General features: G+C 38.6%; 1 protein-coding gene across 2 annotated transcripts in view; it reads right to left on the bottom strand.

Annotated features, from left to right (window-relative positions):
- The window catches only part of LOC119902573 (solute carrier family 12 member 7-like), a 41,436-nt gene that overhangs the window by 13,404 nt on the left and 11,743 nt on the right, over window positions 1–16,289 (bottom strand). For both annotated transcript variants that reach the window (XM_038718864.1, XM_038718863.1), the window contains exons 2-13: window positions 14,100–14,185; window positions 13,187–13,318; window positions 8,508–8,654; window positions 6,306–6,360; window positions 4,535–4,665; window positions 4,313–4,437; window positions 3,544–3,648; window positions 2,858–3,069; window positions 2,554–2,718; window positions 2,047–2,145; window positions 1,761–1,818; window positions 1,258–1,432 (exon numbers count right to left, since the gene is read on the bottom strand). In XM_038718864.1, coding sequence (XP_038574792.1) covers window positions 1,258–1,432; window positions 1,761–1,818; window positions 2,047–2,145; window positions 2,554–2,718; window positions 2,858–3,069; window positions 3,544–3,648; window positions 4,313–4,437; window positions 4,535–4,665; window positions 6,306–6,360; window positions 8,508–8,654; window positions 13,187–13,318; window positions 14,100–14,185 — 1,490 coding nt within the window. The remainder of the gene's footprint in view (window positions 1–1,257; window positions 1,433–1,760; window positions 1,819–2,046; window positions 2,146–2,553; window positions 2,719–2,857; window positions 3,070–3,543; window positions 3,649–4,312; window positions 4,438–4,534; window positions 4,666–6,305; window positions 6,361–8,507; window positions 8,655–13,186; window positions 13,319–14,099; window positions 14,186–16,289) is intronic.

A 16,289-nucleotide genomic window follows, 5' to 3' on the forward strand; every position in this document is an offset into this window, starting at 1 on the left:
AGAGGGATTAATTATTTCCGTCATGTGTCAATCAAAAATACCAGAGAGATCAAGAAATCTGTATTGGACATATTTACTATGTTTTTACATTATAAATAATAAACAACAGATTCTAAATTATTCTAGGGAAATGCATTCAATGCAACTGTTAGACGTCAAGGATGATTTAGGCCTAATGCAAGAACATTTTCAGATCCTTATTTTAAATCTTTCTTCCTTTTTTCTGTAAGGCCTGTTCGCATGAGTGTTTCACCAAACTCTCTTAACCGAACAAACATTTGTTTTCAATTCGGCCCGATGAATACCACCTGTGTATGAGGAGGTGTGCATTTTTGAAATTTCATCATTAGCATTATCAACGCCCTTAAAATTGCCAAATGAAGGCTCAAATATACTCTGGAGCGGACATGCACACAGACAGCTGCGGACGTGGACTACTTCTGTTTATACTACTTTCTGGAGTCAGCTTGGCGGACACGTTCCATACATGCGACATAGATCGGTTGGTGTCCTGGTAGCGTATTCAAAAACGGGAGGCATGCAGACCCGGACCCTTGCGTACTCACGGACGCGGAAAGTATAATCCGTCCTTGACCCTGCTTGTTTCACTCCATTTCAAGTTTCATTCTCAAACATGTTACAAACGAAATAAAGAGGTAATGTTTTTGTATAAAGATAAATGCTAAATAACAAACACAAGAGGCGGTCATGTGTCAGTCACAGAGATATTTGACATGATAAAATTACAGCCTACCGCAGGTGGTGTTGCACTGTTGAGTACAAGAGAGGATGAAACAGAGGCCTGAGTGAATACACTTCAGACAGCTGTCGGATAGAGAGAACTTTCCTACTGTACTACTTCTACTGTAATGTAGAATTATTATTATTATATTATTATATTGGCAAAAATATGCCAATTTGTAAGAGCTGTTTGTACAAGTGGTTCTTAAATCAGGCCCACTGTAATTTGTTTACAGGAAAACTCCAAAGGGCACAGGAGTTAAGTAAGAAAAATCAACCCTCCAGCACACATAATAAAAAGGTAAGTGAAGCCTTTGAAGCTGCCATTGCAGTTACTGCCTTAACCTCATTTTGAGCAAATCCTTATTAAACTAAACTGGCCCAGTAAACCAGTAGACAAAATAAAAAACGTAATACAAACCAACAGTCGTTTTGCATTTGGGTGATGCTCGTTTGTAAAAGCACAAACAAGCATCACCCAAACTTATGAAAAACAAAGATCTCTCTGACACTGACCTGTAAGAACGGGATGATACCATCCCGAGCGATGGCCTGTAACAGCCGGGGGGCGCCAGTGAGGCTCTGAAGCCCAGCCCCGCAGCAGGAAAAAAACGAGCCAATGACAATCACCCAGGGAGACGGCCAGGCTAGAACACCAATTACCGGGTTCTTCTCTACTGAGTAACCAAACCTGAAACACACACAAGCACGCATAAAGTTTATTAGGTGTATTCTGGCTCAGTATATAAATAATTGACTAGACAATGACTGGATATATGTTTTTCATTTTCCCTGTGAATGCCCAGAAGAACTGGAAAAACAGAACAATTTACACTGCAATTCACTGTGAAACACTTTACCAAACTTATTATTTCAACATCAATGATTCTGTCTCAAAAAACAGCAATTTTTTTAAAAATAAACTAATCACTTACAATAAGCTGTAAAATCCCAGTGTGCCACAATTTGACTGTCTATGGAGTTTCAATGAGTAGGAAGTCAATTAAAAATACACTTACTTGTCTCTCAGCACCACTCCTTCAATACAGGCTCCAAACAAGACCACACACGAGATGTCTGAGCATGAAGTTAAGATGGAAATACCTGCACTGTGTATTTACTTTTCTGTAACAGCCTAATCTGTGACATTAAATACAAATACAACTCGCCAAATCAGCCTTGCTACTCTCATCAACAGTTATACCTCCCCACACATGCACATGCTAGTGTGCACATTCAGAAATAATTTTATGTTGTACTGTATCAGCTGCACACACAAACACCTAAAAAAGGTATAGAGGATACAGATGAAAGAGGTGGTGAGAATAGCCATTATGGTTCCTATCGGGATGGACCTCTGGGCATCTCTGAGATCACCGGACCTATTTGAACCAGCCATTATACCTGAAGGAACACACACAAACAATTAAAAGATCAGTGGTAGAAGAAACATAAATCTTCGTATTAGTATTAATACCACAGTGTGAAAATACTCCAATACAACTAAAAGTCCTGAATTTAAAGTTTTACTTCAGAAGAATTAATTATAGTAATTAATGTCGCAAAAGTGCAGTCCTGATTATGCAGGACGGCTCTACTAGAGTGTTTTAAATGGTTGACTTCTATTAAAAAAAGGTATGTGGGATGGTAAATTGCTTCACTTGTTTAAGAAAAATAATACTTCAACAATGATAGATGAACATTTTGGCAGAAGAAAATTGAGTACCTGTCTATTATACTTAAGTACTCGAGTAAACGTGGTTAGTTACTATCCACCACAGGTTATAGTAATTCAAAAGGTAAATCATCTACCTGTGACAGAGGGGAAGTATATTCCCACCAGCAGAGTGAAGCAGGTGGTGATGTCATTGAAGACGTAGGCCTTATTGTCTTTGGGCGTGTCCAGGGCTTCTACTGAAGGCTGGCTTTTCTTCTCTATGAACGTACCAGCGTCACCGTACTCGCTCCACAGGTTGTCTAACAGGAAGATAGGGTACATTAGGATTGATTCTGTGGGGCAATAAATATCTTGTGTACAGAGTTGATCATTTAGCCTGAAGATGGCACAAGATGATACAAGCTGGAAGAGAGATTCCTTCTTCTACTTCTTTCTCACCTTTGATTACTCCGCTCAGGAGCCCAGGTACGGCCCGTATCTCTGTCAGGTTGTTTAAGGTGAAGTATTCATCACAGGTTGCGTTGGTATATTCACTGTCGCAGAAGGCGCTCCATAGCTTGGTGGTCAGAGTGTTGTTTTTTACCGTCTCCGTCTTTGCACATATTTTAATCTCTTCATTGTTCAGAGATCGGTTCCCCAAAAGACAGACACTGTAGAGGAGAGAGAAGAGTACAGTGTAGTTATATGGAAGCTGCTGTATCTGTTGTGATAGATGGAGCTCTGGTTCTCTGAGAAACAGATGCCTTAGAACATTTTGCAATGGTTGATAAAACATCCTGAAGCCCCGCAGTGTTTATCAGATGCAATACAACACAGGAGTTCAATATTACAGTAGCTCCAATACAATGCTGAGCCAACACAACCATGTCAATTCACTGTGCATACACAAACCCTGCATGTAGTTACTGTTACACATATAATAAACTAATGTGTCACAGCCATAATCATAACAACCAAAGCACAGACACAATCACAGCAACAGCCAAAGAGCTGTCCTTCCATGGCATATTCGGTGTCATCACAGCGACGGCCTGTCTGAAGGAATTCAATGTTGCATTTTGTTGAAAACAATATTTCAGTCTTGAAAACATGTCAGTGCTTTATGAGAATTGTTAGTAACTCACTTAAACTCTGGTGGTTCAATCAACGTCTTGATAACGCCTGCATAAGTGGCCATGATCGAGAGAATCACACAAGCCAGAAACACCAAAGCCAGTTTGTTCACATACCTGCAGGAAGAAGGGGAATAAATGTGAGTCCACATGCTGGTGTGTATATGTTCAGTATTCATATTGTGGGGACACACAGTATCTCACAAAGTAGTGTTTGTTACCAGAGGTTTAGCCATTAATGGCTGTGTGATGTTTCATTTTGAGGGGACAGACAATGTACACTGTCACACAAGCTGTACACTCACTACTTTGCATTGTAGCAAAGTGTCATTTCTTCAGTGTTGTCAAATGAAAAGATGTAATCAAATATTTACATAAATGTCAGGGGTGTACTCACTTTTGTGAGATACTGTACATTTGTTTACAGTCACATTGTGGCGACTTGCCTTATTTTTGGGGACAACATGTCCCTATAATGTAAATCATTCAATTTAAGAGTGAAGACTTGGTTTAAGTTAGTGATGTTAGCTTTAGGTGAGGTTAGAAGAGACATGAACTACATTCCAAGGATAAAGTCTGTGGCGCATAGGCACAACTAAATATCAATATAAAACTCTTATACTCTGATATCACCTATCCTCACTGGTCCTAGGAGTTAGGGTTAGATAAGTAGTGGTTATGGTTAGATCTCCAGGAAAAGAATGTAAGTCAATGAAATGTCCTCTGAAGTGATGGAAACATGACTGTGTGTGTGTGTGTGTGTGTGTGTGTGTGTACTTACTTCACCCCTACAAACACTACCAGTGCCATCAGGAGCAGGCAGCAGGTGCCATAGACACGCATATTGTTGGGCATTGGTGCATTTCCATCTTCTTCAAACAGTTTTGCTGTTGGAACAATGTACATCTGGCAGAGGGGAGGCAAAAAGAGAGTGTCAGTGTCAATATACAGCGGAAGAGACACTGATGAGGGTGACCTCTTGTCTGTCAGTGTGGTAACATACCAGCAGAATCTCTATGGTGCCCAGTATGTACATGGATCCTGCAAAGGTGGTTCCGAGGTAGAAACAGAGACCCACTGCTCCTCCAAACTCTGGACCCAATGATCTGGAGATCATGTAGTATGAGCCACCAGCTTTTGAGAAATTAAATCCTGGTTAGACTACTACCAAATGTATTTCTTAGTATTCAAAACACTTTATTTTACATTTTTCCAAGCTTGTAAAATCCTCTTTTTGCACTCCACAGTTTCATTAATTTACTAAAATACCTCAAAACTGAATCCTGTTATTGTCTAACCGCCAAAATCCAAATGGAAGAACTTCTGAGTTTATCAAAATGTTAATATGCTCGTCTGATTTGCATTCAGTTATGCTCATAGTAATGAACCTTCAGAGTGGAGGTTGCTGTGGCTATATGCTGCCTGTGAAAAAGACTGCAGATGCTACTCTGGGCTAAAGAAAGTATCCCCAACTTGTCTGCATTTTTAGGTCCAAAGGTAATTTCATGTTTTTATTTCTGATATTTTCTGATAATTCCCCCAAAAAAGGCAAAAGGACTGATCATCAGTCACCGATAATGCAGTAAAAGACAATGCTCTTTGCAGTAAAATGGAAATAAAACATTATTTACTGAGTTTAAAGGTTCATTGCAGATATTTTAAATGGTATTTAGAATTTTTTGTTTATTTTTATTTTACATCATAACATTACCTACCAAAAAGTATCAGGTCTTTATCAAGGAAATTAGTGAGGGCATTTTAGGTTCAATTGATAAAAGCAGCTATTTATTTGGCATCTTTGGGTATACTACCATTATTACTGAAAGCATGATGAACAATTTAATAATAATTTGCATTATGTGTTATTTACTAAATTATATACATTTTTTGTCATTATCTCTCTAAAAAGGCAGGAGTTAGTGGGGGTGTGCGAGTGTGTCTGTCTGTGTGTCCCTATTTCAATTATGTTGAGAACATTTCATCCAATTTGGACACGTTCAGAAATAATAAACTATGAATAAACTACAGTACTGCATGAGCTGCTTTGCTCTGCAACAGAGTGGGCGGGGCTTATATGCTCCAATGTGGTAGTGAAATGCTGAAACGGAGTTTTGGTCATCACGCAAGTTTTATATACAAATCACAGCTGCATATAAACCCATTTTATTTGACTTGTGACCCCTCAAAAATAAAGCTGTCTATTTGCGACTGCAGCGTTTTAAATACTTTCAGAGACCTGACTATCAACCATCAACAAAGCAAACATTAGAAGAAAGCTTGAAAAATAATTTTCTGTAGCACAAAATGTGTTTTCATCTGCTCTCTTACCTTGTTAATCATCTCACATACACATGATTAATCTTGTGGCCTCAGGTTTAGAACCACTACTCTACACTACAATGTAACTACCATGTCATTTCCTGCTTCTTTTGTAAATAGTTAATAAATGAATGAGTACTTACAGTCGTAAATGTACTGTCACAGAACATTACCTCTATTTTTCCTATTCATTTTTTCCAGGAAACTTCCTTTTAAGAAATTACAGGGCCATAAAATAAAGAATCAGCAACTGTTTGTTCATCATACATTAGCTGTTGATCAAAGAGTGAAATGTATTTCTTTATTTTGCAGTGTTTGTTGTGTCATGATGACTAATGCACGATCATAACTGATGTCTCTGAGTATAAATAATAAAACTACAGTTGCAAGCCATTGCGTTTAAAAACTGCTGGAGGAATAGAAAATAATTATGAATACAACATTTCACAATGTACCTGGGACAACTCCATTGGTTGCTATGGCACTCATTGATATGGCTGTGAGCAAGGTCTGCGTGGAGAGAAAGAGCACAGATGTTAAGTTCTGGATGGAAGAAAAGAGGTGAGAAGTTGTGTTTCACATCATATACTGTAATTTCATACTGTCAGCGTTTTAATCAACCTTGCACATCTTAAAAAGTGTATTATAATCACTCATTAATGTATGTGGCTGGGTATAATTTGAAATGCTGTGTGAGCAGATTCTTGAGTTTTGTTACTGACACAATAGAGGAGGACATTTTATCAAAGTCCACGGCAATCTGCTACAATCAGTTAGTCCACCCAGTCCTCCATTTATTGTCAGTGTCAGAAAAGAAAGGGGTTAAAACTGTAGAACTGAAATAGCTTCTACTTTAAGAAAAAGCTTAAGGCCTCCAATCTATGTATTATTATTTAAAATGATTTATAATTTTATATTGTATTTCAGTGGTTTTATTAGTAACTACATATCCAACTAACTCTGCCCACATCATATCCCAGTCATCTAATAATGGAAGACCCTAAATCCTCTTCCCACAATTCCTTAGTCCTCTCTGACAGCGCTTTGTAGAATCTGGTTGTTAGTTTGGAGAAACTTTGTTTGATGTTTGCATTTCTTTCTCCAAGGGGGAGGAGGGATGGAATAGACCTTATGGGTTCTCTTTAAGGATAAATGAGATAAAGCTTTATGTCTGGAGATATCCAAAATTACAGTTGTGACAGCCCCTCTGCAGGGTTCATACTGATGTTTAATGCTTTCTGTCTCCAGGGCTGCAGACCTGATTGGCAGGTAATCAACGGCATGGGACACACCTGGGCCCAGTTTGCCCCATGCATATGAGCCAGAGCAGCAGTCAGTTTTGGTTGGACCTCCTCATCTCACGACTTGCTTTGTTGTGTTTGGTTTCCTGGTACTTGTTATTGCAGCACAACATCCACTCCCTACACTACTGACTTTACAGATTCTTCCCACTCATTGGTTTTTCACATTTTCTTAATATAAATAAATAATAAATCACTTTGTTTTTTCACTTTGTCTCCCGTTTTTTTTGGAGTCCAAGAGCCAGGAGCGACACAGCCTTATCTTTAACAATATTAAAGGTTATCAGAGTGTCATTTCTTAGATCGCCCACTACATTAATCTCTCTATCTGCCCATGGGGAAAAGGATCAGGGTTTAAGGCCAGGTGGGAAATCAGGATTCAGGAACAGAGGTGTGAGAGGAGAGACCTACTAAAGTAGTCCTTTATTACCGTTGACCTTTGGTAAGAGATGAGAGTGGTAACGGAGAGACAAAGTTGCTGTGGGAGAACTGTTTCAATAAAATCTTTTTAGGGCTGATGAAAATAAGTAAGTAGTTCTAGAAAACTTTATTTATAGAACACTTTTCAAAACCAGGGTTTCATTGTGCTTGATAGTTACACAAAAAGACAATAAAAAGAACTTGAATATATATTTAAATCAAATGTATATTCAACTGTTCAACCTTTGAAGATAAATTTGTGTTAATGTATCAAAGAATAATCTTACACGACAAGGAATCTCGCCAGATGTTAGATCACACTGGGATACCCAGTGCCATTAAAACACTTTTGGCATAACATGATATGAATGATTGCGGTTTAATACCCAACCCTACTAATTACATGTGACCTTGTGAAATGCCAAATCCAAAACTACCAGTCTCCTAAACAGCACCACCACATCATATCTTCAGCCTCTGTCATCTCTTTGGTCTAAAGCATCAGATGGGGTGGGTATATATTGGAGGAGGATGTTGTGTACCCCACATCACATGAGTTTTAAGCAATTAAGTTCAAACTTTTCAAACAGTCAGCTCTCTGTTTGGCCATGTGGATCTACTGACGTATGAGCCGCGGTTGTAAATAAGATGAATTTTCTGCTTGTTATGAGGACTCTCCTCCGAGCTTAGGCATTGAGATTAATTCTGTCATTAAGCAACAAACCATCAATTCAGAGGAGGGTGTATTGATTGTCCTCCAGTTTGTCTGCCATGTCGTAAATCTCAGGCAAGCTCAGGCATGTTACTGTTCCGTTTTGTTTGTCTATCCTTTATTCACAGTATCATTGATGCCATTACTCACATTTGGACAAAACGCATTTGTTTTTAAAACTGTACTTTTTTTACACTTTATTTTTAAATATATAATAAACTTACACAGATGCAGCACATGGAGACGATGGCAAAGGATTCCAGGATTCCTGCTGTGCCAACGATCCAGGTGAGACGCAGAAAGAGAATCACACCCAGGATGTTCTGCATGCAGGGCAGGTAAACTCCAATGAACGTTCCCATGTGGGGCACCTGGAGATAGATGAAACACACACACACACACGCACACCGATGAGAATCAACAGGTAAGACAGATGATTCGAACGAGACCCAAAATGTGAATAATTAAACTATGCTGTACCTCATATCCTTGATTATCCCTTTGTGATCTGTAAGAAGTGTGCTAATGTAAGTAAAACCTATAATACGACATGTTTTATGTGTATGGGCGGAGGAAAGGTAGCACGCAACAAAAACACTGTCTGACTGGAACCCAGGATGTTTCAGTAAGAGCACAAGGCACCAGACCACTAGACTGCCAGGACACCTAAAATACAGCCTTCAAAAAAGTACGTGACCTCTGAATCTTTGTATTCCTTTTCTGTAGGACAGCTGTAAAACACAGAGGGTTAAAAACAAATCCAGCATGATTGGAGCATTTTATATTACTAAAGACTGTTCATCAGTGCTTTTCACATGATATGAGGTAGGGAGTAATTGTTCCTTCCTTACATGTGTTTATCATATTTAATATTAATTAATTTAATAAAACTTATTAAATATTGCAACTTAGTTTAATGTGTAACAATTTAAGGCTGCTGTAACACCTAACTTCATTCAATCACCTGGTAAAACAAATCTTCAACTTCTTCTCCCACATGGAAAAATCCTGTAAACATGCATTTTAAAAGGTTTAACCGATGAACACAAGGTGTTTCCTACTTCTATTAAAAGTCCATTCTGAGCTGGAGATTACAAATTCCCACATTGAAAATCAGCTAATATGTGCACATATTAAACTCAGATTTGAGGTGAGCAGAGAGAAACTTTCAGCGGATTAATGTGAAAACAGGCTTCTAGTGTCAAAAACTGAATATGCATCATTCTGCACAGTGAAGCTCAAACATCCAGGTGACAATACGCAAAACACATTTTCAAGTGGACGGGGACTTTAAGGTTTATAGACCTTGGCACAACACAGCAGTAGGCTTGTCATTTCTGGCCGTGCTGCACCTTACAGATTGAACTGACAGTCTATGGGGTTGCTTTCTAAGCTTACTGGAATAAAAAAGGAATAAATAAGGATTGTCAAAAATGCACACAGTTTTTCAGTTTACGTGGATGTGCCTGAAAACAGTCCAAATAGAAAGAGATCAAAAATGCCAAGAAGAAAGAGGGAAAAAAGTTCAAATGAAACTCTTGGTGTAATTAGAAAATTAATAAATTATCTGACCATTATTTGGTCATTACAGACACAGGATTTCTCACAGTATTAGTTATGATAATATGCTACGTCTTTTTATTAGAACATGTTAAATCTCAAAGATCCTCACTGAGTATCTTTGAAGTGTCATGTGAGACTGTGGGAAAATCACATTGGATATTTTATCTTCTTTCCAAAAGCATAAGAAAAAGATTCTTAAATAAATCACAGAATACCAAAAGAGCCAGGTCCTTCAAATTTTTTATGTGGTGCAGGATACTGAGGTCAAATACTGTCCTACATTTTGTGCTTAAGCTCCTACAGTTTAACTAACACCATCCCTATATTCTATAATATTTACTGTGTGCATCACAAGTCACAAATATGTACATATATACCTCTCCTACTCCCTACCCAGAACGTAAAGTAAAAGTGTACGTACCATTTTTTGAGTTACAAACACTTTGTCTTGTGCTTTCTCCATTGCCCTCAGTTGTCTAGTCTAAATGCTGTGAAGTGTCTGATGCTCATTTCCAGATGTCCCACATCTCCTCACGTGTTGTCTTTCTCTCTTCACAATTTTTTCTCTCCCTCACTCCCTCAATATTGTCTGTCTTGTCCTTTTCAGTGTCAAGCTTCAGATCTATTTCTGTGCACTCTTAAAGAAAAAACACAACTCATTCAGAGGGCGTGTTTCAGTGCCAGCGAGACAACTCTCACTCTTGAGCATATTATGAAGGTTTTAATATAACTGCACTCATTTATATTACTGTTGTCTGCAGTATTTACAGTTATTACCACCTGTGACAGCAATGCGGTTTCAAAACAGGATTGGGTATTTTCCCAGCAGAATTTTATTCCTAGCAGTGTGGAGAAGACAGCGTGTAGACTTTCATATATACTCAATAGACAGATATGAGAGTTGGGCCACTCTTTTCATTTAACCCTCATTTAACTGTTTTTCATTCTTATTTTTCATGACTGAGTTTGCTGAGTTCTCTGACTGTGATGATACATGGAGACCATTTATTCCCACATACAACAGACCAGATGATGTTTAACTTCTACACAAGTCACACAGAATCCTTCCATACATAAACTTTGCACATCATCCCAGATTGGGTCTGTCATTAGTGGCCTGATGTGTACATGAGCAGCAGCTTTATCTTCGTCAGGTTTAACACCCTCAGCAGAAGGTGCTCCAGTTGCCACAAAATGAACAAAACACCTCCACTCTCCACCTCCAGCTGGAGCACAAACCCAACCTCCCACACCACAGACATAGTTATCTTTATAAGGGAATGGGGGGAAGTTTACAGGCTCACGGATTTTTAATCTAGCCAACCAGTAGTTAGAAGGTGAGTGGTGTAGGAGAGTTCACAGCTGGGCTTTAAAAGTATTTAAACAAGTGTCCCGTCTGACCTTTACCTTAATATGAATGTTAGTAGTCGAGTGTTTGTGATTTCATGGATTTTTCCCACGCGAAGCAGGCTATTTACACCACACACTAGGCTAAGAACAAAGGAGATGTGATTGATCTTGTGACTTTGTTCAAAGCTTGATAACTACAGTTATCAAGGTACTATCAAAGAAACAATATTAAGTTGTTTGAACACTGTTCTACACTGCAGACAGAAGGGACTACGTCACTAATCAATTAACAGGTGTTTGGTTTGGCTGTACCAAACGTTATTTCTTTTACATTCGAAGCTTCTATTGAGGTTTTGTAACGAAGCTTTGAATATCTGTTATATATTTTATGATGTCATCAGAAAGAAGGGGGGGGGGGAAGAAATCCTGGAACAAAATCCTTTACTTTAGTCTGTTTTTATTAAATCAACTTTCTTGAATGAATATAACTAGTCAGTGTCGTCGACATAAATACATGTAGGCAGCAGGCTAATCCCAAAATGAGAGTCCATCTGGTACAGAAGTTCGGTGGGATGGACACTCATTCGTTGTGCAAAGAAAAGGGGCCTTATATATAACCTTAGTAACAAATAAACTACTAGAGCCGAAATAGATTTTTTATATAAATGTAATTTAGCAAAATTTAGTGAAATTTGGAAATGATTACTTCCATCTTTTTCCAATACATTTTGATGGGGCAGCTGTGGCTTAAGCTTGTTTCATACTTCTGCGTCGAATCTACGCCATAGCCTACGTCGTAGCCTTCGCTGTAGCCTGACGCACACCTCTCCAAAAATGTGACTATTTGTTGCAGAGACCAAGATCGCAAGAACTGTGATTGGCTGGGTAGCATCGCATTTCATTCAAGCCCACAGAAGGTGCTCAGTGCTTTGAAGTAAATTTTACAATTGTGGCCATTCCAGCCGCTATAACATGGTGGATGAATTTATTTGAGCGTCACAATCCCCGCGAAATGACTCGTTTCACTGTCAGAGTTTGAAGCATTTGGTCGATAACATTTGAAAAGTCTCCAAGGGATGCACGATTATAATTTTGCGCCCACTGAAGTTAGTGTAGGGCTAATGAGGAGGTTAGTTGGCTTGGCCAGCGGAAGTCAAGACAGTGGATGCTATGACGCTACCGCCAATTAGTGTTTTGGCGGAGTAATTACAGTATGAAGTGTGTGGCTACGTGCGTAGATTAGTTTGAGCAACACGCTGACAATGGTAGTTGTCATAAGTGACAATCCGAGCTAATGCAGGTCGAGTAGCTGGAATTGTGACTTCAGACACAGGTTTCAGAGAGATAAGGTTTAAAAAATGACTCTTGCTTTTGAGTTTTTTGAGTCTATCAAGCATTAAATACAATTTACTGTAGACTTTGACCTTTGGGATGAAATCACGAGGCGCTAAAGCAGCTCATAAGCATATCTAAAGAATGGGCTGTATTGTGTTGTGTGAAAGAGATGTGTCATTTCCTAAAAGACTTTCATCTTATGAGATTTATTGTGAACTAATTGGTAGATTTAAGTTTTATTGCCTGTAGTACAAAAGCCGTACAGTAAACTGCTAGCTACAAAAAGGGGTTTGTGAATATCTCACTGGGTAATCTTTATGGTTCAGATGTTAGTTTCAGACACTGGTCCTGTGTCAATGCTGAACGACAAATACACACAAACTGTGATTAAACGTTACAATGGGGAATCCTAGAAAAGAAAAGAAAATGAAACCAGCAGGGCCAGATCAGCTCTCTGCTGTTATGCTTAACTCTCCACTTCACTTCAGGTGAGACAATAAAATGCAATCCAGGAAGTAAAAGAAGGCATTTAAAGGCTTAACAAAACACTGCAGTCGGACTGAATGCATTCATTCTTATGCACAATAAAGATCCCACTGCCAATGCAGGACTTCATTGTCTATGCTCAAAAAAAAAAAAAAAAAGAGGTCCGTACCGTGACAGCGACCCTCCTGACCCCATCCTCACTGTCGGCCTCCTCATGCTCTCGAACACCCTGGGTCAGGTTGGTGTAGTTGGCCAGCTTGTTAAGAAGAGATGATACCATGGGGGTACTATCCATTTCCTCCTGCAGAGAGACAGAGTAAAATGCATGAATTGTTAGCATTCCACTGCAAGCAGGTGCACATACACACTTTAATAATAATTGTCAAGCTTTTAACCAGAACCAAGAGGTGTGACCACATCATTCCTGTTTTAGCCTCCTTACAATGGCCCCCAGTATTTTACCAATTACTTTTAAGACTCTTCATGGTTTTGCTCCTCCTTACTTCTCACTATATTTCTGACCTCTTAGTACCTTAGTAGGCTGTTCATACTTTTAGGTCCACATGCAGGTCTTGTATCTGTTAAGTACCAGCATAAAAATATAGGCAACAGAGCCTTTGCAGTCAGGGCTCTGCAAACTACTTACTTAGTTTCATCAGGGCAACTATTTTGATTTTACTTTGATTGTCTTTTATTTTTTACTTAATAATGTAACTGGTTTTATCAATTTTTTTTAATGAAACCTAATGTTTTTATAAAATAATCTGTTGATTTAAATTTGCTGCCTTGTGTGAAACAGAATATTTTTATTATCATTACTATTATAACCCACACGTTTCCATCTGGAGGTAATGTAACCAGCAACCGTCTGATCATATACTGTACCTGTGTTTAACTTTTGTGTGAGAAACTTTAAATAACATACATGTTATTAGTTATTCATATATTTTATATCACACAAAATAATTATGTGTTATTCCTCTACCATAGATCTTATGCAACAATGAATTTGCTTTAGATACACCAGCTTAGTGGACAATCATAAACAGTGTACATTTGGAAAAATATCTGTTTTGTCTTACCTCAAATAGGGCCATGTTCTTGCCTTCATAATAGTGTTCTCTGTCACTGTCTGAGTTGATGAATGACTCTCTTAGACTTTCATCTCCTGGTGGGAAATACAGAAAATAAAAACACAATGTAAGCTGCAAACACTAATGAGCTGGTAACCGCTGTAGCACCGTTAGTTGTACTGTAGTAGCAGTGATGTACTGTAGTCGTAGTCCTAGTAGTATGATAGTAATTAGTTACAGTAGTGGCAGTGGACAGGACGGGTTCACAAACACCAACAGAGTGATCTGTAACTTAGCGGCTAGCCAGGCAGTTAACTTACTTATTATTTCAAAAGCAAATGACTACCAGTAGACGTCATTAGTTGGTTTGTGTCAGACATGACTTGTGATTTGTCAGTATTATAAAAACAGTAGTTATCAGTAAAATGCCACATTTAGGTTTGATGATTCACTTTATCTGTTTTGAGGAATGTTAGATCAAACTGGCTCATCTGGTGGTTCCCTCGCCGTCATATTCCTCCTTATATTAGCCATATTTTTGATACATGCTGCTGTCTGGAATTTACTTATGGAGAACACAACTTAATAAGTATGTTATAACACAGTTTTTTTATTTTATTTCATCTTTAACAGAATACTGAGCTTAGGGAACCTGGATACTGCTTACCAGAACCAGTGATAATGTTTTGACATTGGTTTTCTTGGCAACTTTTTAACAAGTCATCTTGTTAACAGTGGGGATTTTGTGAATAAACGGGGCTTCTACTTCGCCTGTGTAAAAGCAGCATCGGGCCAGTGAACCATCTAACATCTGGCTACACCTGTATCTGTGAGAGCGCTCAACACAAAACACTTTATAATAGAGTCCAATACTGATTCAGGGTAAACGAATTCATTATCTTTGAGACAAATTAAAGCTCTGCTACAGTTTAGATTTTTGCTACAATTAGCTTTTGAATACACTGCAGCACAGAGTAACATTAAAATGTGCCTTTAAAGCTGCTTCTCAATTTGGTTTCTCTTGCCTCTGGTTGTCATGCAGTGGTCGCAGTTTATTAGGTTTGGTATGTTATCACACTACATCACACTGTTGTCTTTATCGCCTTGAAGAACCCAAGGCCTAACACCGGTTCACAGCTCAGTGAAGACCACTTAATAAGGACAGTGTTCTGTGGGTGCACATGACATGAACTGGGAAGACTATTTAAGTATGACGGCTGGTTTTTCTAATATTCACGCCTGCAGCAGGCTCTGTGTCAGAACCTCAGTCCTTTAAACAAACTGAAAGGGTCTATCTGGAAAATCTAAAGCCACAGTATGTAAAGGTTAAGCTCAGGGTTAGATCTGTTATCAGTCTTAGCTTTGCAGAATTCTGCAGCCACTCTGTATCCATACTAAGCTGTTTATTGTTTTGTGAATATGAACGATGCAAAGGGATACACAAGACTGAAAAAGGGAAATACGAATGTAGGTTGACTTCTCTGCCTTCTTTTGCAAAGGGAATGGATGAATATTTATCTCAGACTATATCACAGATAGTTTGTGACACACCATGATGTAAGTGCCATCTGAAAGAACAAGATACAGCACCTCTGATCACAGTGTCAGGAACATGGCAGTAAACCTTGTGTGACTGTCTGCATATTCAGGGGAATATGCAATATGGGGGAAGCGGGACCTTTTAACAATAATGTAAGACTTCACACAACAGGCTAACTCACTAATATGGTTAAGCACTGCAGTGTGTCATAGGACTGATGCACACACACACACTCACATAAAACCTTATATCAATGGACATGTGCATACTGGTGCACACACACACACACACACACACATATACTGTATACTGCATTTCTTTAGGCAAAGTGTACAATCAATTGAACATTTTAGAGACACATCCAGTCACTCAAATAGTCAAACTCACCAGAATATTGCCAGATCTCCTCCATGGTATTATTATTATTATTTATTTATTTGTGTTATTGTTTTATTTGTTCAATATGAAGATCTGACCGTTAGACATACTAACACGCCGCTAATCTGCTGTGTCACAGGAGACACATGTTTACAATAAATCTCTGCTGGAAATACCGTCTCCTCTCTTTTTATTTTTCTAATAAACACGGTGTGTGTTCATGTTTAGCACTTAAAGGAAGTACAGTAAAGTGCACACACAGTGTCACAGTATTGCTGAGC

This window comes from Micropterus salmoides, unplaced genomic scaffold (assembly GCF_014851395.1).
Source record: "Micropterus salmoides isolate LMB-PRFRI ecotype aquatic unplaced genomic scaffold, ASM1485139v1 Ms_hic_scaffold_14, whole genome shotgun sequence".
Taxonomy (NCBI): domain Eukaryota; kingdom Metazoa; phylum Chordata; class Actinopteri; order Centrarchiformes; family Centrarchidae; genus Micropterus; species Micropterus salmoides.